Here is a 24,141-nt window from a genome sequence, read left to right as displayed (position 1 = left end):
TTGCCTTTTAGCCCTGTTAAACGGTGACATGTTCCAAAGTATAGCCGCTGGGCTAGAGGGCTGAGGAAAGGTTAATAAACGTTGTTATCAAATAATTATTATTATCCGCATTATAGATAAGAGGGAGGTGTTGCCTTTTGGCAAGTCAGAGTAGGGACCTTCACAGTGAATGGCAAGGCCCTGGGGAGGTTTGTTGAGTTGAACATTTTTAATGCTGTGGGCGACAAATAAACGTGGCAACTCATGTATAAACCATAGAAAATAGTTGCAGGAGTAGGCCATTCACGATCTCAAATTGTGGAGTACAGAGGCAAATAAATAAATGATTTTCTGTTTCTATGAGATCCCCTCTCATCCTTCTAAATTCCAGTGAATGTACTGCCTTGGTGAGGTGTGCTGTATGATTCTACCAGGCTGTATGGAAAAGCAAAGCATCTCACTGTACCCAGGTACATGTGGCAATAAATATCATTAAGTATCGTAAAGAGCAGACATATCTCTGAAGGGGAAAAGATTTAATAGGAATCCGAGGGGTAACTTTTTCACACAGAGGGTGGTGGGTGTACGTACCAAGCTGCCAGAGGAGGTAGTTGAGGCAGGGACTATCACAACATTTAAGAGACAGTTAGACAGGTACATGGATAGGACAGGTTTGGATGGATATGGACCAAGTGCAGGCAGGTGGGACTAGTGTAGCTGGGACATTGTTGGCCGGTGCGGGCAAGGTAGGCCGAAGGGCCTGTTTCCACACTGTATCACTCTATGACTACTTAGAATGCAGGTAGAGTTGCATAGATTCACAAGGAGAATAAATAGATTAGATGCACAGAATCGTTTACCCAGAGAAGGGGAATCAAGAACCAGAGGACATTAGTTTACGCTGGGAGGGAAAAGATTTAATAGGATTTAATAGAGTATCATTCTGCAAATTAGGTGCAGGAGGAGGCCATTCAGCCCTTCGAGCCGGCACCGCCATTCAATATGATCATGGCTGATCATCCAACTCAGTATCCTGCACCTGCCTTCTCTCCATACCCCCTGATCCCTTTAGCCACAAGGGCCACATCTAACGCCCTCTTAAATATAGCTAATGAACTGGCCTAAACTACCTTCTGTGGCAGAGAATTCCAGAGATTCACCACTCTCTGTGTAAAAAATGTTTTTCTCATCTCGGTCCTAAAAGATTTCCCCCTTATCCTTAAACTGTGACCCCTTGTTCTGGACTTCCCCAACATCGGGAACAATCTTCCTGCATCTAGCCCTGTCCAACCCCTTTAAGAAATTTGGAAGTTTCTATAAGATCCCCCCTCAATCTTCTAAAATCTAGCGAGTACAAGCCGAGTCTATCCAGTCTTTCTTCATAGGAAAGTCCTGCCATCCCAGGAATCAGTCTGGTGAACCTTCTCTGTACTCCCTCTATGGCAGGAATGTCTTTCCTCAGATTAGGAGACCAAAACTGTACGCAATACTCCAGGTGTGGTCTCACCAAGACCCTGTACAACAGCAACATAAAAAAAAGACTAAAAGACATCCAAAAACAAACTTTAAAACAGAATAAAAATAACAAAAAGAATGAAAGAACAGACAGCTGCAGGCGAGGCAGCCACACTCAATGGCGCCACCACTCCTGCAGTGTTAATGTGCGGGAATTGCTGGCCAGCGACTGAAGGGCCTGCTTCCATGCTTGATTCACCTTCACCACAGAATACAGTAAGAGAACCGTCACCATCTGTGTTCTCGTTTCTCAAACCGTGAGATCGTCCATCACTCACACATAAAAGAAATTGTTTCAAAACGTGTCGGAAGGAACTGCAAATGCCGGCTTAAACCAAAGATAAAGGTTTAAAGGTCTTTTATTGTCGCGTGTACCAATTAAGGTACAGTGATATTCGATAGACACAAAATGCTGGAGTAACTCAACGGGACAGGCAGCATCTCTGGAGAGAAGGAATGGGTCGAGGCCCTTCTTCAGACTGGTTTGGGATAAGGGAAACGAGAGATATAGACGGTGATGTGGAGAGGTGAAGAATGCATGAAAGATATTCATTCATAGGGAATTGAAGAATGCAGTTGAACAGAGGGATCTATGAATAACCGTGCATAGTTCCTTGACGGTGGAATCTCATATAGACAGGGTGGTAAAGAAAGCTTTTGGTATGCTAGCCTTTATAAATCAGAGCATTGAGTATAGAAGCTGGGATGTAATGTTAAAATTGTACAAGGCATTGGTGAGACCAATTCTAGAGTATGGTGTACAATTTTGGTCGCCCAATTATAGGAAGGATGTCAACAAAATAGAGAGAGTACAGAGGAGATTTACTAGAATGTTGCCTGGGTTTCAACAACTAAGTTACAGAGAAAGGTTGAATAAGTTAGGTCTTTATTCTCTGGAGCACAGAAGGTTAAGGGGGGACTTGATAGAGGTCTTTAAAATGATGAGAGGGATAGACAGAGTTGGTGTGGACCAGCTTTTCCCTTTGAGAATAGGGAAGATTCAAACAAGAGGACATGACTTCAGAATTAAGGGACAGAAGTTTAGGGGTGACATGAAGGGGAACTTCTTTACTCAGAGAGTGGTAGCGGTGTGGAATGAGCTTCCAGTGGAAGTGGTGGCGGCAGGTTCGTTGGTATCATTTAAAAATAAATTGGATAGGCATATGGATGAGAAGGGAATGGAGGGTTATGGTATGAGTGCAGGCAGGTGGGACTAAGGGAAAATAATTGTTCGGCACGGACTTGTAGGGCCGAGATGGCCTGTTTCCGTGCTGTAATTGTTATATGGTTATATGGTTATATGCAAAAAAAACTATGATAATGGAAACAGGCCATTGTTAGCTGCTTGTAGGGTGAAAACGAGAAGCTGGTGTGACTTGGGTGGGGGAAGGATAGAAAGAGAGGGAATGCCGGAGTTACGTGAAGTTAGAGAAAGTTAGTTGAATTAAGTTACCAAGCGAAATATGAGATGCTGTTCCTCCAATTTACGTTTAGGCTCACTCTGACAATGGAGGACAGAAAGGTCTGTGTGGAAGGGAAGGGGAATTAAAGTGTCCAGCAACCGGGAGATCAGGTAGGTCCAGGCAGGCTGTGTGAAAGAGGTGCGATATTTGACTGTGCGTGCGATTTGGAACGCCGCGCGTGGTTTGCCGTTAACGACTGCCAGCAGTGCGCCGTCAACCGCTCCTCTTACCGTTACGCCAGAGCCGACACACACTCGGGTCCTTGGGGGGAACCTGTACATTGCCACGGGTTGGCCGCCGATGTTTTGCTGCAGAACGTAGTTGCCGATGTCCTCCTCGGCGTTGGGGGAGATGTTGAGGATGCGGACAAAGTGGCCGTTGGTGGAGACCTCCACAATTTTCATATTCCCAATGGTGCTGGAATAAAGAAAAAACTTGTGTCCTTGTCTCCACACCACGAGACACAGGAGCAGAATTAGGCCCATCAAGCCCACTCCGACACTCAATCATGGATCACCTATCTTTCTCTCGCAACCCCATTCTCCTGCCTTCTCTCCATAATCTTTGGTCCCCTTGTAAATCAAGAACCTATCCACCTCCATTTTAAAAATACCCATTGACTTGGCCTCCACAGCCATCTCTGGCAATGAATTCCACAGATTCACCATCCTCTGACTACAGGGCCTGTTCCACTTGGAAGACCTAATCCGCAAGTTTAGAAGATTCTTGACGAGTTGAAAAAAATGTCAAGGTCGTGTTGACTCGCTGAAGTCAAATACCTCCTACAACTATGTCTACGACCCCCTACGACCCCCCTCGACCTCAGTCTTCCACACCTAAGACCAACTACGACTAGCTACGAGTGGCAAATGATCACGATAAAATTATGTCATGTTTGCATTTTTTTTCTCGGACCAGTTACCGACCTACGACTAACATCACGACTTACTACGACCTACCTACGAGTAAAAAGTATCAATTTTTTCCACGCCAACCTTTTTTTTAACTCGTGGACATATTTTTATCAGGCTGGAAAAAACGCCGCGACGTACTTGAGGCCATGAGTACGCAGAGACCACTCACGAGCATGAGGAAGAGTTACGAAGACCTCCGACAACCTCGTGGCGACCATGCTGCGAGTACGAGTCAAGGGCAAACTCGGCAGAGGTCGCCAATTAGGTCGTGGAAGTGGGATATGGGCTTAAAGAAATTTCTCCTCATCCCCTTTTATTCTGAGGCTGTGCCCTCTGGTCCTAGACTCTCCCACCAGTGGAAACATCCTCTCCACATCTGCTCTATCCAGGCCTTCCGTTGTTTGGTAGGTTTCAATGAGATTCCCTCCGCTGCTAAATTGGAGTATGTGCTAAGTCACAAATAAAAACATGTAGGTTCATTAAATGTTCCACATGTTGATGCACAAAGGCATTCGCAACACCATCTACAATCATGCTGCAATTTTATGTGTTCATCTCCCTTCATCAGCTAACATGCAGTGGGAAATATCCAGCAATTCAAAATTGATGGAAAGATAGAGTCATGCAGCATGGAAACAGGCCCTTCGGCCCAACTAACCCATGCTGACCAAGATGCCCCATCTACACTAGGCTTGGCTTCCCACTTTTGGCCCATATCCCTCTAAACTGTTTCTATTCATGTACCTGTCCAAATCTATTGTAAATGTTGTACCTGCCATGATTACCTGCCATATTGTACCTGCCATGATTACCTCCTCTGGCAGCTCGTTCCATACACGCACCACCCTCTGTGTGAAAAGGTTGCTACCCCAGCTTACTATTAAATCTTTCCCCTCTCACCATAAACTTGTATCCATTTAGTTCTTGATTCTTCTACTTTAGGTCAAAGACTCTCCATTCTGTCTTAATATCTTATATTATTCATGTTTAGTGTTTTCCGAGTCATTCGTAACTGTCACTGTATGTCATGTTGTTACTTGTGGGCGGAGCACCAAGGCAAATTCCTTGTATGTGAATACTTGGCCAATAAGCTTACTTACTCTTACTTCACCCTGTCTTCCCCACATTATTATATTCACCTCTATAAGGTCACTTCTCAGCCTCCTAGTCATAGAATCACACAGCGTGGAATCAAGCCTTTCAGCCCAACTTGTCCACTCCAACTAACATGTCCCATCAACACTAGTCCCACCCACCTGCTTTTGGCCCATATCCCAATAAACCTGTCCTATCGATGTCCCTGTCTAACTGTTTCTTAAATGTTGCGATACTACCTGCATCAACTACCTCCTCCGGCAGCTCGTTCCACACACCCACCACCCTTTGCGTGAAAAAGTTACCCCTCAGGTTCCTATTAAATATTTCTCCCCTCTGGTTCTCGATTCCTCTACTCTGGGCAGGAGACTCTGTGCGTCTACACGATCTATTCCTCTCATGATTTTGTACACCTCTATGAAGATCACCCCTCATCCCCCTTAGTTTAGTTTTTTAGAGATACAGCGCGGAAACAGACCCTTTGGCCCACTGAGGCTGCACCGACCTGTGATCACTGCACATTAACACTATCCTACACAGACCATGGAAAATTTACAATTATACCAGGCCAATTAACCTACACACACTCACACTTCAAGTTTTTATGTTAATTGTCTTCTGTAAATTGTCCCTAGTGTGTGTGGGATAGCACTAGCAGATCGGTTGATTGCCGTTCAGCGTGGACTCGATGGGCCGAAGGGCCTGCTCCAAGCAGCATCTCTAAAACACAAACTATAGCAAAGAAACTAAAACCAAAAACCCGAGCTAATATGTGGCAAGTGACTCCTGCACCACAAAATGGTGGCCAATAACAAATAATGAATGGAATGAATGGATGGATGGATGGATGGATGGATGGATGGATGGATGGATGGATGGATGGATGGATGAATCGATGGATGGATGGATGGATGGATGGATGGGCTGATATGTGGTGGTTAACCAGGTAGGTGGAATGATGATTCGATATTCCACTGCCTCTCCAGCCCACACCAAGGTGGATGTGCCATCACACACACACTCTCCATCCAAGCTCAGAATCACTGCAAGGGCCACTTTTCATCTCGCTCTCGTCACAGGGAGAACGTGCAAACTCCACACAGACAGGCAGCACCCGAGCCCGGGATGGAACCTGGGTCTCTGGCACCGTGAGGCAGCGGCTCCACCCGCTGCGCCACCATGCTGACCGAGAATAGGAGAGGCTGCGGACTGGAAGGGGATATTAATTTTCATGGTGACGGTTTCAGTTCTACTTGTGCTTTGGATACTTTTAAAAATCATTTAAAATCCTAACAAAATTTAACACCAGAATTAGCAATCATCTTCCGCCCAGTTCACCGACTTCCGCCCAGTTGCACTTACTCCCATCATCACTAAGTGCTTCCTGGCACACCTCAAAGGCTGCCTACCTCCCACACTGGACCATTATCAGTTTGCCTACCACAAGAACAGGAGTACGGAGGATGCCATCTTCACTCCGCCCTCTACCGCCTCGACAACAGAGACATCTACGTAAGAATGCTGTTCATCGATTACAGCTCAGCATTTAGCACCATTATCCCCTCCAAACTGATCACCAAACTCAGCGACCTGGGCATCGACCCCTCCCTCTGCAACTGGATACTGGACTTTCTAACCAACAGACCCCAGTCTGTGAGGTTAGACAAGCACACCTCTTCAACCCTCACCCTGAACACCGGCGTTCCACATGGCTGTGTGCTGAGCCCCCTCCTCTACTCCCTCTTCACCTATGACTGCACACCTGTACATGGTACTAACACCATCATCAAGTATGCAGATGATACAACGGTGATTGGCCTCATCAGCAACAATGATGAGTCGGCCTATAGGGAGGAGGTCCAGCTCCTAGCAGCATGGTGCGCTGACAACAACCTGGCCCTTAACTCCAAGAAGACCAAGGAGCTCATTGTGGACTTCAGAAGGTCTAGGGGCGGCACGCACACCCCCATCCACATTAACGGGACGGAGGTGGAACGTGTTTCCAGCTTCAGGTTTCTGGGGGTCAACATCTCCGATGACCTCTCTTGGACCCACAATACCTCAACATTGGTCAAGAAGGCTCACCAGCGTCTCTTCTTCCTGAGGAGACTGAAGAAGGTCCATCTGTCTCCTCAGATTCTGGTGAACTTCTACCGCTGCACCATCGAGAGCATCCTTACCAACTGCATCACAGTACGGTATGGCAACTGCTCTGTCTCCGACCGGAAAGCACTGCAGAGGGTGGTGAAAATTGCCCAACGCATCACCGGTTCCTCGCTCCCCTCCATTGAGTCTGTCCAAAGCAAGCGCTGTCTGCGAAGGGCGCTCAGCATCGCCAAGGACTGCTCTCACCCCAGCCACGGACTGTTTACCCTCCTCCCATCTGCGAGGCGCTACAGGTCTCTCCGTTGCTGGACCAGCAGGTTCAGGAACAGCTTCTTCCCTGCGGTTGTTACATTACTCAGCATCTTGGTGATTGCCAGTCACCCCCCCCCCCCCCCCCCCCCACCCGAACACTCCTTCCCCCAGTGACGGATCTCCCCCCTCCACCCAAAATCTGCACTACTGCTACTGTATATACATATATATATATTTTACTGCTCCATTATTCTGTGTTCGCACGTCTGGGTGAGATGCTAACTGCATTTCGTTGTCTCCGTACTTGTACACTGCACATCAAGCGCAAGCATCGTGTTAAAAATGTAACGTAATGAGAGATGAAGGCCGTGAAGATCTTTGCACGGTTGCACAAACCTCTCTGCATGCAAGATCAATTATTTCTGATTATTAAAACCGGCAGCACTTAATGTAACAGTCACCAACTGGAGCAGAATACTCCCTGGGACCACTCTTGTGTGTCCTGGAAAATTGAGGATGAATATTTCTTAGCTTGGATTCTGTGTGGCATTTCCCCATCAGTTTCTCACTCTCCCGTTTATGATTGTCCTTGTCATAGAGTGATACAGCGTGGAAACGGGCCCGGGCCCAACTTGTCCACACCGATCAACATGCCCCATCTACACTTGTCCCACCTGCCTGTGTTTGGTCCATATACATTGTGATAGTACCAGCCTCAACTACCTGCACCGACCGGCAGCTCCTTCCATACGCCCACCACCCTTTGTGTGAAAAGGTTACCCCTCAGGTTCCTATTCAATCTTTCCCCCCACACCTTAAACCTGTGTCCACTGGTTCTCGATTCCCCTACTCTGGGCAAGAGACTCCGTGTGTCTACCTGATCTATTCCCCTCCTGATATTATACACCTCTATACAATCACCCTTCCACTTCCTGTGCTCCAAGGAATAGTCAGTGCATTTACCCAATCTATTGCTCTCATGATTTTGCTCGCCTCTATAAGATCACCCGTCCTCCTGCGCTCCAGGGAATAGAGTCCAAGCCTACATAACCCCTCCATTTAGCTCAGACCCTCGAGTCCAGGCAACATTCCCATAAAATGATATTTCTGTGTTTCTCCTTGAAGTAGTGTCTCGACCTGAAATGTCACCCATTCCTTCACTCCAGAGATGCTGCCTGTCCCGCTAAGTTACTTTAGCATTTTGTATCTATCATCAGTTTAAACCGGCATGTTTAGTTCCTTCACACACCTACACACCCACACACACCTGCGCACACCCGCACACACCCGCTCACACCTGCACACACCCGCTCACACCCGCACACACTCGCTCACACCCGCACACACCCGCACACACCTGCACACACCCGCACACACCTGCACACACCTGCTCACACCTGCACACACCCGCTCACACTCGCTCACACCCGCTCACCCCCGCTCACTCACTCTCACTCACCCGCTCACACCCGCACACACACACCCGCTCACACCTGCACACACCCGCACACACCCGCACACACCCGCACACACCTGCACACACCCGCTCACACTCGCTCACACTCGCTCACACCCGCTCACACCTGCGAACGTCTACATTTACAGCTCCATCTCCAATGCATGGCCCAATGCGGACTCTCATTGTCATTACCCACTCATCTAGGATCAATGAAGCCCCTGTTCCACTGTCTAACCCACTTCTCCCCCACCATCCTCATCTTTGGACACCCTGTGCGTAGGGGAGAGGGTAGGGCTGAAGATGTCCTGGTTGGGTTGCTCCTGGGCCTGGCCAAGCTGGCCATCTGCCAGTCAGACGGAAGAGGGCTCTGCCTGAGCTGGCTTTCTGCCCCTTTTCCGGGGGTTACATCTGTGCCCCCGGTTTTGGAAAGGGGCTGTGCGCTGTCCGCGGGGAAATCCCGGGATCTTTTGGACACCACGGGGGGTGGAAGTCAACCTCGACGTGATTTGTAATACAGTTATATAGTAGTTCATTTAGTATATTTGTTAGACGTGAATTATGATGTGGGTTTTGTTTCGTTTTATATTGTACTGTAAATAATATTTTTATTAATTGATTAAATTATTTTTGATTAAAAAAAAACTGGGAAGTGAAATCTGAATTGTCTGTTGGTCATTGAATTGAATTAGTGAAATCTGTTGGTCTGGGAGAACCTTTCCACAAAGGACAGATGGGGTGGTAATGTCCAGCAGACTGGCACATTGCATGGCATCTGTGCCAGGCCCATCCTTCACAACACCAGGGACAGGTAGAACCTCAACAGGTAGTGACACTTAGTGCCAACGCACCTTGGCTCTGCGCTCCGCCTGATGCAGCCACACACGCAGCCACCCTATTCTGCACTCTGTATCTTCCCCTTCCTCCATCCATTGTCCTTAGTTTGACGATTGTATTTAGTTTTTTAGTTTAGAGATACAGCGCGGAAACAGGCCCTTTGGCCGAGTCCGCACCGACCAGCGATACCCACATATTAACACTATCCTTCACACACACTGGGGGCAATTTTACATTTATACCAAGCCAATTAACCCACAAACCTGCACGTCTTTGGAGTGTGGGAGGGAACCGAAGATCTCAGACAAAACCCACGTGGTCACGGGGAGAACATACGAACTCCATACAGACAAGCACCCGGGTTTGAATCCGGGTTTAAGCTGCTGTAGTAGCAGTAGCTCTACCACTCAGTACCGTGCCGCCCTTATACATTATTTATGTATAGTATTATCTGATCTGATTCAATAGTATGCAAAACAAATCTATTCGCTGTTCCTCGGTAAACGTGACACTAATAAACATAAAACACTAGCATTGTCAAATGTATAGACTGTATAGTGCTTTGCATGGCTTTTGCTTATGCAGATATTAAATCTTGCTGACCAAGAGGCTTAAAGGGACTGTCTCACTTTCACGACCTAATCCACGAGCTTTTTTACTCGTGGACATTTTTCATCAGGCTAGAAAAAAACGCCCCGACCTACTTGATATCACGAGTACCTACGACTAGCATCACGACCTACCTACGACCTCGTGACGACCATGCTGCGAGTACGAGTCAAGGGCAAACTCGGCAGAGGTCGTGAATTAGGTGGTGAAAGTTTCCACCCTGTTTCCGCGCTGTATCTCTAAACTAGAAAACAAAGCTAAATACAATCAAATCAAACGAAGGACAATGGATGTAGGAAGGGGAAGATACAGAGTGCAGAATAGGGTGGCTGCATCAGGCGGAGTGTAGAGCCAAAGCAGGTGTGCACCAAGTGTCACTAAACTGAGGTTCTACCTGTCCTCTGGTGTTACGAAGGATGGGCCTGGCTCAGATGCCACGTAATGTGCGGGTCCTATTTGGCGATTTTTTCGGCGACTGCCAGCATCGTTGACTGACGTATCAGGTCACCGAAAAGTTCGCGACGTGATGACGTATATTGACGTGCGCCGTTTTTTCAAGTGGCGCAACGTTTTATTTGTCGCTGCTGGATTTTGAAATGCTCAAAATCTTTTGGCGACCCTGATACGACGCCGGCAGTCGCCGGAAAAAATCGCCAAGTGGGACAGGCCCTTATTAAACAACTGTGCACAGTTCTGTTGCATGTTTAACACAATGCCCTGCTCCTTAACAACCTTGTTATGGTTGCTAATTCTAGTTTTACAAAGGTTGACACACTATCCCCCACCAACATTGCCCCACCCAGCTACATTACTTTTAAATCCTCCATTGTATTGAACAAGAAAACATATACTCGGAATGCTGTACACAATCACTGCTATGTCCCTGTGATTTCTCCCTGGTTGTTTCTTGATTTCGTTCCCTCTGGAAATGGATCCATTGAAAAGCCACACACCTCCAGATTCAGGGACAGTTTCTTCCCAGCTGTTATCAGGCAACTGAGCCATCCTACCACAACCAGAGAGCGGTCCTGAACTACTATCTACCGCATTGGTGACCCTCAGACTATCCTTGATCGGACTTTGCTGGCTTTACCTTGCACTAAATGTTATTCCCTTATCATGTGTATGTACACTGTGGACGGCTCGAATATAATCATGTATTGTCTTTCCGCTGACTGGTTAGCACGCAACAAAATCTTTTCACTGTACCTCGGTACACGTGACAATAAACTAAACTGAATACTGAATGTCAGGATAATCCCAAGGGGTTGATAATCCCATTGCTACAAACACTGGAGTGGGTGTGGGGGGAGGAGGAGGAGGGGGAGGAGGAGGGGAAAAGGGGAGGGGGGAGGGGGGGAGGGGGAGGGGGGAGGGGAAAAAGGGGAGGGGGGAGGGGAAAGGGGGGAACTTAAGGGCCTGTCCCACTTGAGCTTCATTTGCACGTCACGCAAACGGCGCGCGAAGATTTTGTGAAATCCCAAAATCCTGGGGCACCACGTGTCACTGCCTACGCCACCACGCCTCACCACGGGCCATGCACACGAAATGCACGCCATGCGCACCTCACTGGTGCGTCGTGACTCATAAATGATGTTGCGTAAATGACACCCAAGTGGGACAGGCCCTTTAATCGTCACGGCAACCAAAGAGGGCAGCAAAGATAAGTTGCACTTGGCAGTTGAAAGGACACGCCCGTCTCCCAAGCAACACACACACACACACACACACACACACAGCGGCCTGTGCAACATGTCCACTGAATCAAACCTGCTTATTGACTCAAGGTTCATGAATGATTTATAATTCTGGCACTCCCCTCCTGCTCCAAACTCTTGTCTCTATGTCACATTGTGGAATATAACCTTGCATTGCTAATTCACAGCAGAAGGTACAGTAGCTTGAAAGCGCGCACCACCAGACTCAGGAACAGCTTCTTCCCCTCTGTTATCAGGCTTCTGAACGGTCCTTCCATAAGCTAGGGTACTGTCCGATTCACCTCTACCCCATTGCGGACATTGGACTTTGTCTCTGGAACTGATGCGCTCCAATGCTGAGAACTAGATTCTGCACCCTGTATACTGTAATTATTCTCCTTCAGATTAGCTCGATTGTACCCATGTATAGTATTATGTGATCTGTTTGGATAGCATGCAAAATAAAGCCTTTCACAGAACATGTGAAACTAATAAACCTACATCTTATCACCTACGCTGGGTTATGGAAAGAGTTATGTCATTAGCAACCTCTTTCCTAGTTTGTTCCTGCAGACAGCCCTGCCAGTTTTCTCCTTATTCATCCACTTTTCAAAGCAAAGAACAACAATTTTACAAAGTGCTGTATTAACTGAGCGGGTCGGGCAGCATCTCTAGAGAACGTGAATAGGTGATGTTTCAAATCTGCATATGGGTCTTGATCTGAAACGTCACCTATCCATGCAATCCAGACATGCTGCCTGACCCGCTGAGCTACTCCAGCACTCTGGGCTTTTTTTTAAATCCAATTCTGTTTTTATTAAATTGTTTCCACCTTGGTATATGTAGGACATTCCAAATCACAACCCACCGTTTAAACCAATTCTGTTTTGGTCCACCCACAACCCCTGGGCCCTTTAAAATCAGTTTAGAGTTTAGAGGTACAGCATGGAGACAGGAACTTCGGCCCACCCAGTCCATGCACACCATCGATCACACGTTCACATGAAACGTCACCGATTCCTTCTCCTTCGCCCCCCCCCCCCCCCCCCGAGATGCTGCCTGAGCCACTGAGTTACTCCAGCATTTTGTGTCCAATTTTGTCTTTAGATGGAGCCTGGACTTGCCAAGTCTCACACTGGCCTCATCAAACACCTTAGGACCCACAGAATCAAGAGTGGAATACAGTCACTTCCATCCCAAGGGAATACCACAGAAGGTGGTGAGTACCTCTTATCTACTCTCTCATCTGCTCCAGTTTTCCATATTCCCTTAGATGTAGAACAAGGCCATTTAGCCCCTCAAATCTATGCTTGATCACGGAACAATCCCATTCTCCAGATAATTCTCCCCACATTCCCACCAATTCACTCCTGATTCTACCATTACCTGCACATTAGAGGCAATTTAAGGTGGCCAATTTAATTTGCCAACTCACACCCCCTTGGGAATTGGGAGGGCTCACACCGTTGCGCTCCACCGCCCTCTGAGGCAGAGGATTCCACAGACTCACAACTCTCTGTGAGAAAAAGTGTTTCCTCGTCTCCGTTCTAAATAGCTTACCCCTTATCCTTAAACTGTGGCCCCTGGTTCTGGACACCGCCAACATCAGGAACATGTTTCCTGCCTCTAGCGTGTCCAAGCCCTTAACAATCTTATACGTTTCAATAAGATATCCTCTCATCCTTTTAAACTACAGAGTATACAAGCCCAGCTGCTCCATTCTCTCAGCATATGACAGTCCCGCCATCCCGGGAATTAACCTTGTGAACCTACGCTGCACTCCCTCAATTGCAGGAATGTCCTTCCTCAAATTAGGGGACCATAACAGTACACAATAGTCCAGGTGTGGTCTCACTAGGGCCCATCAGCATGGAGAGGATCTCTTACCAATCTGCTCCCTCACTTTGCAAAGTGAATCGAAGTCAGGGTTGGCTCTGCACAATCAAAGACCAGTCGCACCCCGGCCACTCCCTCTTCTCCCCTCTCCCATCGGGCAAAAGGTATAAATGGGTGAAAACGCACATCTCCAGTTTCTGTATTCAGATACAGTTTCTTCCCAGCTGTTATCAGGCAACTGAATCATCCCACCACATTCAGAGAGCGGCCGTGAGCTATTATCTACCTCATTGGTGAACCTTGGACTATGCTTGATCGGACTTTGCTGACATTACCTTGCACTAAACGTTATTCCCTTACCATGCATTTATACACTGTAAATGCCTTGATTGTAATCATGTATTCATAAGGTCATATGTGATAGCAGAAATGGGTAGAATCAAGTCTACTCTGCCACAAATTCATGGCTGATCTATCTCTCCATCCTAACCCCATTCTCCTGCCTTCTCCCCATAACGCCTGACACCTGTACTAATCAAGAATCTGTCTAGCTCTGCCTTAAAAATATCCACTAACTTAGCCTCCACAGCCTTCTGTGGCAAAGAATTCCACAGATTCACCACCCTCTGACTAAAGACATTCCTCCTCATCTCCTGCCGAAAGGAACACCCTTTAATTCTCAAGCTGTGCCCTCTAGTCCTAGACTCACCCACTAGTGGAAACATCCTCTCCGCACCCATTCTACCCAGGCCTTTCACTATTCGGTTTGGTCTTTCCCCCCCCCCCCCCCCGACTGGTTAGCACGCAACAAAAGCTTTCCGCAGCACCTGGGTACACGTGGCAATAAGCCGAGCCGAGCTATGAAGCAGTAAGCGGTTTTGGTTACCTGGCGGTGGGTGTGTTGGGGTTGCAGGGAGTCACGACTGGCTTGGAGGGAGGAAACTTGCTGCACACACCGTTGCGGTTCAGTTCCCTGATCATGTTGCTGAAAAAGTCGTTGCCTTGGCCAGACTTGCAGCTGGTCAGAGACGCAGGCAGCGGAGGAGGCTTTGTGCAGTCTTTCTGTGGCTCCCCATTGCAACACACCGGCACTGTAGAAGAAGAAGAGACATCAGTGTAGGTGCTCCCGACAAGTCACCTCCCACGGTTTGCAAACGGTCTTGCCCACAGGCCACTTTCATTTTATAAGCCCAGCCCCATTAAGAGAGCGGACATTTCAAAACTGCATGCATTAACTTGGGGAGGATATCTGTAGGGCTTTCCCTCTCCCCCGCCATGGTTCTCCCACTAGTTTGGATCGACTGGGCTGATACCTGCTGGAATTTAGAAGGATGAGAGGGAATCTTACAGAAACATATAAAATTCTTAAGGGATTGGACAGGCTAAATGCAGGAAAAATGGTCCCCATGTTGGGGGAGTCCAGAACCAGGGGGGTCACAGTTTAAGAATAAGGGGTCGGCCATTTAGGGCTGAGATGAGGAAAATATTCATCACCCAGAGAGTTGTGAATCTGTGGAATTCTCTGCCACAGAAGGCAGTGGAGGCCAATTCACTGGATGTTTTCAAGAGAGAGTTAGATAGAGCTATTAGGGCTAACGGAATCAAGGGATATTGGGAGAAAGCATGAACAGGGTACTGATTCTGGATGATCAACCATGATCGTATTAAATGGCTCGAAGGGCCGTATGGCCTACTCTACATTTTCTATGTATCTGCAGTGCCCTCCATGATGTTTGGGACAAAGACCCATCATTTATTTATTGGCCTCTGTACTCCACAATTTGAGATTTGTCATAGAAAAAAAACAAACACATGTGGTTAAAGTGCACATTGTCAGATTTTAATAATGGCCATTTTTATACATTTTGGTTCCACCATGTAGAAATTACAGCAATGTTTATACATAGTCCCCCCATTTCAGGGCACCATAATGTTTGGGACACACCAATGTCATGTAAATGAAAGTAGTCATGTTTAGTATTTTGTTGCATATCCTCTGCATGTAATGACTGCTTGAAGTCTGCGATTCATGGATATCACCAGTTACTGGGTGTCTTCTCTGGTGATGCTCTGCCAGGCCTGGATTGCAGCCATCTTTAGCTTATGCCTGTTTTGGGGGCTAGTCCCCTTCAGTTTCCACTTCAGCATATAAAAGGCATGCTCAATTGGGTTCAGATTGGGTGATTGACTTGGCCACTCAAGAATTGACCATTTTTTAGCTTTGAAAAACTCCTTTGTTGCTTTAGCAGTATGTTTGGGATCATTGTCTTTCTGTAGAATGAACCGCCGGCCAATGAGTTTTGAGGCATTTGTTTGAACTTGAGCAGATAGGATGTGTCTATACACTTCAGAATTCATTATGCTACTACCATCAGCAGTTGTATCATCAATGAAGATAAGTGAGCCAGTACTTTCAGCAGCCATACATGCCCAGGCCATAACACCCCCACCACCGTGTTTCACAGATGAGGTGGTATGCTTTGGATCTTGGGCAGTTCCTTCTCTCCTCAAATACTTTGCTCTTGCCATCACTCTGAAATAAGTTAATCTTCATGTCATCTGTCCACAGGACCTTTTTTAAAAAAACTTTTAAGTACTCTTGGCAAACTGTAACCTGGCCATCCTATTTTTGCGGCTAACCAGTGGTTTGAATCTTGCAGTGTAGCCTCTGTATTTCTGTTCATGAAGTCTTCAGCGGACCGTGGTCATTGACAAATCCACACCCGACTCCTGAAGAGTGTTTCTGATCTGTCGGACAGATGTTTGGGGATTTTTCTTTAATATAGAATTCTTCTGTCGTCAGCTGTGGAGGTCTTCCTTGGCCTGCCAGTCCCTTTGCGATTAGTAAGCTCACCAGTGCTCTGTCTTCTTAATGAAGTTCCAAGCAGTTGATTTTGGTAAGCCTAAGGTTTGGCTGATGTCTCTAACAGTTTTATTCTTGTTTCTCAGTCTCATAATGGCATCCTTGACCTTTCATTGGCACAACTTTGGTCCTCATGTTGATAAATAGCAATAAAAGTTTCCAAAGGTGATGGAAAGACTAGGTGCTGAGAGCTCTCTTATACCTGCATTAAGGAGGCAATTAAACACACCTGAACAATTACAAACACCTGTGAAGCCATGTGTCCCAAACATTATGGTGCCCTGAAATGGGGGGACTGTGTATAAACACAGCTGTAATTTCTACATGGTGAAACCAAAATGTATAAAAATGGCCTTTATTAAAATCTGACAATGTGCACTTTAACCACATGTGATTTTTTTCTATTACAAATCTCAAATTGTGGAGTACAGAGGCAAATAAATAAATGATGGGTCTTTGTCCCAAACATTATGGAGGGCACTGTATGTTTCACTGATCTCCTGATTAATGTTACTGTTTGTATTCCTCGTTGTCAACTTCCCCTCCGGCAACAATGAACCCTTCTACATTTTTGCTTGAACAGCGTCTGCTTTGATCTGTCCTTTTCACGCCTTAACCTTCCATATCTCTGTCCTTCCCTCTCCCCTGACACTCAGTCTGAAGAAGGATCTCGACCCGAAACGTCACCCAGAGATGCTGCCTGTCCAGCTGAGTCACCCCGACATTTTGTGTCTATCTCGAGAAAATCTGTTTGTTGGACAAGTGTGAGTTTTAGCAGCGGATAAACGAGTTGGCGGGCACAGCGGCGCAGCAGTAGTGTTGCAGCCTTATTGCGCCAGAGTTCAATCCTCACTATGGGTGCTGTCTGTACGGAGTTTGTACGTTTGCCCTGTGACAGCGTGGGTTTTTTCCGGTTGCTCCGGTTTCCTCCCACTCTCCAAAGGCGTTCAGTTTTGTAGGTTAATTGGCTTTTGCAAATTGTAAATTGGCGCTAGTGTGTGTGTGTGTAGTAGAGTGTTAATCCACAGAGATCGCTGGTCAGTGCGGGCTCGGTGGGCCAAAGGGACTGTTTCCACTCTGTATCTCTAATGTTGGACTTGTTGTGGGGATAATAAAGCAGAATTGTTCTAAGCTCTGGCAGGCAAAGTGAGGTGAGAGAGTTTGCATGTGTGTGGAGGTACTCCACTCTTCCCTCCTGATTTTAGTTTAGTTTAGATACAGCATGGAAACAGGCCCTTCAGCCCACGCCGACCATCGATCACCCGCTCACACTAGTTCTGTGTTATCCCGCTTTCTCATCCACTCCCTACACTATAGGGGCAATTTACAGGGGGGCCGATTAACCTACAAAACCTGCACGTATTTGTATGTGGGAGGAAACCGGAGCACCCGGAGGAGACCCACTCAGTCGCAGGGAAAACGTGCAAACTCCACACACAGACAGCACCCGAGGTCAGGATCGAACCTGGGTTGTTGGAGCTGTGGAGGCGGCAACTCTACCGGTTGTGCCACTGTGCCGCCCACGGTTTAACACGATAACTGCACCAAACCATGAATCCTCTCGAGTGTAACAAAGACTTGACAATGAATGTCAGCCATTTATCATGTATCTGTGCACTGCGTCTTTCCGCTGACTGGTTAGCCAATTAGCCTACAAACCCGCACGTCTTTGAGACGGAGGAGGAAACCGGAGCACCCGGAGGAAAGCGACTGGGTCACAGGGAGAACGTGCAAGCTCCACACAGGCAGCATCTGAGGTCAGGACCAAATCCGGTTCTCTGGTGGCGCTGTGAGGCAGCAGCTCTACCCGCATCGCCACCGTGCCGTCCTAAATTGTGGTTGTAACGCATCGGGAAGGTTGATGTCAGCAATGTTTCTCTCCTCACCATCCTCCTCTCCCACCTCCTCTCCCACCCCCTCTCTCCCAGTCCCCACTGCCTCTTCCCACTGCTCACCCCTTCACTGTGATTTTGGTTGCCCCCGATGCATACTCCATAATGGCAGCGGGTGAGCAGAAATTATTAGGAAGGATTAACATGGAATTAAAAATATTGTTAAAATATTTGTTTAAATCCTCGTTTTATATGTCTCAACCAACGCTCCAGCCAGTGAAATATCCGCTGAAGTTCTCGCCTCTCATTCACGTGGATAAACTAATATTCAGTAACAAAGGAAAGCATTTAAGAGCAACATCCAATGTTACAGGAGGAACTGCTGCCTCACAGCTCCGGGGGCCCAGTTTCGATCCTGACCTCGGCTCCCGTCTGAGTGGAGTTTGCACGTTCTCCCCGTGACCGCGTGGGTTTTGTTCGGGCGCTCTGGTTTCCTCCCACATCCCAAAGTTGAGCGGGTTTGTAGGTTAATCGGCCCTCTGTAAATTAACCCCTAGTGTGTAGGGAGTGGATGAGAAAGCGGGATAACATAGAACTAGCGTGAACAGGTGGGGATTTGGTGGGCGGAAGGACTTGTTTCCATGCTGTATCTTTCAATCCAATTGCCTCACAGTAGATTCTTCATCAGTGATTGGAGCAGGATTAGGCCCTTTGGCCCAACAAGTCTACTCTGCCATTCAGTCATGGCTGATATATCTCTTCCTCATAACCCCATTCTCCTGCCTTCTCCCCTTAACTCCTAACACCCGTACTGATCAAGAATCTATCTATCTCTGCCTTAAAAATATCCACTTGGCCTACACAGCCTTCTGCGGCAATTAATTCCACAGATTCACCACCCTCTGACTAAAGACATTCCTCCTCCAATTCTTGCCATACTATCTCTCTAGCATTCAGTAACATACACCCCTTTGTACTTAACAAGAAACTCAACAGAAAGTCTTGCTTCTGCTTCTGAAGGCAGTGAACACTTCCACTGAGATGGTGCTGCTCTATGGGAATAACTGTTTCACTGGAGCTTGCGGTGTCTCAAGGGCCTGTCCCACTTACGCAACTTTTTCGCCGTCTGTCGGCACCCGCCATAGGTCGCCGAAAAATGTCAACATGTTGAGACCAGAAAGACGTTACGACTCTTTGGGCGACGACTCACGACCGTACAGGCGACACCTGGCGACATGTCGCGGGGTGAAGCCTGTACGGTCGTGAGTAGTCGCCCAAAGAGTCGTACCTTGTTCTGGTCGCCGCTGGATTTTCAACATGTTGGAAATTTTCGGTGACCTGCAACGATGGGGATGCCGGCGGATGCTGAAAAAGTCTTATAAGTGGGACATGCCCTTTAGTTCACTCTTATGTCTGTTAAGGTGACACACTTCAATTCATTCAAACTATGCAGTGGGAGATATCTGGTGTGTTAAGAGGGGTTGTCAACACTTTAGAACGGGCAAGTGATAATAACTGGAATTATAAGCAAACCTTCATGATATTACAGCTGGTCGAAACTTGCTAGAGATTGCAAATATCTATGGGCTTCTTCAGTTAAAGGAGTACTGGAGCTGATTTAGTTTAGAGATACAGCGTGGAAACAGACCCTTTGGCCCATCGAGTCCGTGCCGACCAGCGATCACCCTGTACACTAGCACTATCCTACACCCTCGGGACAATTTACAATCTTTATCGAAGACAAATAACGTCTTTGGAGGAAGTGGGAGGAAAGCGGAGGACCCTAGGGAAAACCCACACAGGTCACGGGGAGAACGTACAGGCAGCACCCGTAGTCAGGATGGAACCCGGGTCTCTGGCGCTGTGAGTCAGCAAGTCTACCGCTGGGCCACTGGTGGTGAGATACTTGGGTTAGATGGTGGGGAAGGTGGAGAGGTCTAGAATAATGTAACAACACTTGGCAAACACAACTGTTTGTGTGTTACAATTCCTCATGGTGTATTGATCGTGATTTCGTGATTGATTAGAAGACAACAGTGTGGAGACAAGCCCTTCAGCCCACGGACCATCGATCACCCGCCGAACACTAGTTCTGCGTAATCCCACTTCATCATCCACTCCCTTCACAGTAGGGGCCAATTTACAGAGATCACATTACCTACAAACCCGCACGTCTTTGGGAGATGGGAGGAGACCTCCAGCATTATTCCACTTATCACGTATCTGTACACAGTGGCTGGCAGGACTGTAATCGTGCATTGTCTTTCCGCTGACTGTTTTAAACTAAAGTCAAACTCAAACCGGAGCACCCGGAGGAAACGCACAGGGTCACAGGGAGGATGTTGTCCCAGGGACACAGGGAGAACACGGGTCTCTGGCGCTGTGAGGCAGCGGCACTACCCGCTGCCATGCCGTGCAGCCGTTTTCCAACCGCCCATGAAATACGCCTCAAAATCATGAAACCTTGTCGATATTGCCATCAGGGAACATGATGGGGTTTGACTGTGTGGAAAGAGAGGTGGGTTGGAATGAAGGTGGGGCAATAACTGTGGGTTGGACTCTCCTGGTCTGGGGTCTCTGGGGAAGGTGGAGATGGCGATGATGGGGTCATCAGCGGGGGGGGGGGAGGGGTCTCCACCCGAGACGTCACCCCGTTCCTTCTGTCTGGAGATGCCACCTCTCCAGCTGAGTTACTCCAGCATTTCGTGCCTATCTTAGACCCTCAAAGAGCCCAACGCAACACTGTCCCAAGGTCAACTGCAAATGCCTCCAGAGGGGCAATTGACGGGGATTGGCGTACTGAGGATCCCCCAACATGTCCAGGAGGTGCTGGAGTAATACTAGACGGCACGAGAGGAACAAATCGGGTGGACGCACACAGTCACTTGCCCAGAGTAGGGGAACCAAGAAGCGGAGGAGGGGGGGAAAGATTTAATAGGAACCCAAGGCGCAACTTTATCACACAAAGGGTGTTGGGTGTATGGAACGAGCTGCCAGAGGAGGTAGTTGAGGCAGGGACTATCGCAACATTTAAGAAACAGTTAGACAGGTACATGGATAGTTGTTTAAGAAAGAACTGCAGATGCTGGAACAATCAAAGGTAGACAAAAATGCTGGAGAAACTCAGCGGGTGAGGCAGCATTAATGGATAGAAGGATAGGCGGTGTTTCGGGTTGAGACCTTTCCTGAGACTAATGTCGGGGAGGTAGGGGGGTCGGGGTGTGGGGGGGTCGGGGGGGGGGGGGGTGGGGGAAAGAAAGGAAGAAGGCGGAGACAGTAGGACTTGTGGGAGAACTGGAGAGTGGGAGAACTGGAAAGGGGGAGGGGAGGGAGAGAGAGGGAAAGCAAGGGCTATCAAAAATTAGAGGTCAATGTTCATACCGCTGGGGTGTAAACTAGGAGAGATTTGGAGGACAGGTTTGCAGGGATATGGGCCAAATGCAGGCAGGTGGGACTAGTATAGATGGGACATGTTGGCCAGTGTGGGCAAGTAGGCGAGCGGTCTGCTTCCACGCTGTATCACTCTATGACGATCTGGACACTATGTTTTAGTCTGGAAGCAAAGGTGATTGTCATATCTAGGAGACCGATGTGAGCAGTGGTATGCTTGGAGTATCTTGGCCCATGGTTATCAATTGGCCATCGAGGCTGTGGGTTGGAGATGGGACGATTTACGCCAGGCTGGTGGGGAATGGTGCCCCAGGGGAAATGTAGTTCCTTGGACTCCTTTAAACAGAGGTGGCTCAGCGGTAGAGTTGCTGCCTTGTCAGAGGCCCGGGTCTGATCCTGACTATGGGTGCTGTCTGTACGGAATTTGTACGTTTTCCCAGTGACCTGCGTGAATTTTCACCGAGATCTCCAGTTTCCTCCCACCCGCTAAAGACGTACAGGTTTGTAGACTAATGGGCTTAGTGTAATTGTAAATTGGCCCTAGTGTGTGTAGGATGGTGTTAGTGTGCGGGGATCGCTGGCCGGCCTTGGCGGGCTGAGGGGCCTGTTGCCATGCTGTATCTCTAAACTAATCTAAAGGTTGTCCTTCTCCTGGCCACATCCACTGGATCCAGTCGCTGGTGGGTCGGGAGCTGGGGCGCCGAAGGATTTGGCTGCACGGGCCGCTGCGATGCAAAGGTCTGGTCACTATTGCCGTTCTCCTTCTTCCTTCTTCCTCCGTCTCTTCTTTCTCATGCCAAGGGCGCGGTCTAATCCCCGTGACCTCGTGCTGCGTTCACGACCTTTGGGGGTTTGCGTCATCCGTCAACGAGAGGAACCGTCAGGACAAGAAGAGCCTGCTCCCAACTCCCCTCCAGTTGATGGTGGTTCATCCCATTTGCACGTTACATTGACTGGTTCTCAATATCCCTGACTGCCGGATGTACTAGTGTGGTGCGTGGGGGGGGGGGTGGTGGAGTGCATGGGGACCTGGCTTACTATGCCGGTGGGAATGGGTTGGATGAACGTACCACAGGGGGTTGATGTGACGAGGGGTCGCCGCGACTCAAGGGGGTTTGGCCACTGCCGTTGACCAGAGCTCTTACCCAGGGCTCGGGACCTCTGTTGCGATGGCAAGGGCAGATGCTGTGGGCACTTGGTCGTATCTGATCTCAGCGCCCTCTGTACACATACACGGTAGACCGTCCCCTCGTGCGTTGTACCCGCTCGCGGTGCAAACCCACCCAGGCCAGGAGCTTCCCGAAGTACGGTCTCGGCGGGAAGACCAGCGGTGCTTTTCCAAGGGAGCTTGGTGACCCAAGATCGCATGGGAAAGCCAACATTGCCCAGATACCATGGAAGTTACCAACGGGCATGAAACCAAGCGAGAAGATGGCCGCTAAAGGCCACGCGGGCTTTCAATTCACCTCTCGGATCACTTACATATCGGGTGCCTCGGAAAGGAAAATAGACAGCCCAAAGACAAAGAAAAAATAGACTTCATATTTGACATCACACATGTCTATTCCAGAGTAGAGGAGAATTAAGTCTTCATCATCTTACCCATACAATGGTCATGTTTAAACCTTGGCATTTCGGTGGGGGGGCAGGGTTTTGGGTAGGGACTGGCCACGGAGCAAGGGCGAGGTGGGGGGGGGTTGCAGCTTGGCATGGGGTTGGCAGGGGGGCAGGTGAGGGGCGGTGTGGAGGGACACCGGGCCTGGAGCATGGTGGTGTACAGGGCAAGGGGGGAGGTGGAGGGGCAGCCCATGCGGGCCGTGGGGAGGCAGGTGGGGGTCATGGGCCGGCCGACGGAGCAGCCCATGCGGCTGGGGGGGCAGGGAGCAGCTGGGGGGGGCAGGGGGGGTCTCATGCCGGCCAGGCAGGCCACCAGGGAGTGGGGGGGGTGGGCAGGGGGGTTGGTAGGCTGGCAGGCGGGTGCTGAGGGCGGAGGAGGGGGGGCAGCACTGGGGGGTAGGGGGGGGTCCAGCTGGGTGGGGGGCAGGGAGGGGGGGGGGGCAGGGGGGGGGGCAGGGCCTCTGCACGGGCTTGAAGGGGGTGGGCATGGGGCAGGGAGGGGGGCAGGGCCGCAGGTTGACGGGCGGGCAGCAGGACGAGGTCGATCCCCGGCGCGCGGCGCTGACTGGTTGGTCGAAGGGCAGGGTGTCCGTGGGCAGGGCAGGCTGGGCTTGCATGGAGAACTCCCTCTTGCAGCAAACCATCGAGCTGTTCAACCTGCACAAAACACAGAACACAAT

At 48.8% G+C, this 24,141-nt stretch overlaps 1 protein-coding gene across 1 annotated transcript in view; it reads right to left on the bottom strand.

The window, feature by feature from the left end:
• The window catches only part of LOC129708033 (uncharacterized), a 38,375-nt gene extending 14,667 nt beyond the window's left edge, over nucleotides 1-23,708 (bottom strand). Inside the window, exons 1-3 of the mRNA XM_055653575.1 lie at nucleotides 23,447-23,708; nucleotides 14,646-14,850; nucleotides 3,188-3,374 (exon numbers count right to left, since the gene is read on the bottom strand). Coding sequence (XP_055509550.1) covers nucleotides 3,188-3,374; nucleotides 14,646-14,850; nucleotides 23,447-23,708 — 654 coding nt within the window. The remainder of the gene's footprint in view (nucleotides 1-3,187; nucleotides 3,375-14,645; nucleotides 14,851-23,446) is intronic.
• Nucleotides 23,709-24,141: the final 433 nt, after the last annotated feature.

The sequence above is a fragment of the Leucoraja erinacea genome, chromosome 22, assembly GCF_028641065.1.
Source record: "Leucoraja erinacea ecotype New England chromosome 22, Leri_hhj_1, whole genome shotgun sequence".
In the NCBI taxonomy this organism is placed as follows: domain Eukaryota; kingdom Metazoa; phylum Chordata; class Chondrichthyes; order Rajiformes; family Rajidae; genus Leucoraja; species Leucoraja erinaceus.
This window is presented reverse-complemented; position numbering and strand designations above follow the sequence as displayed.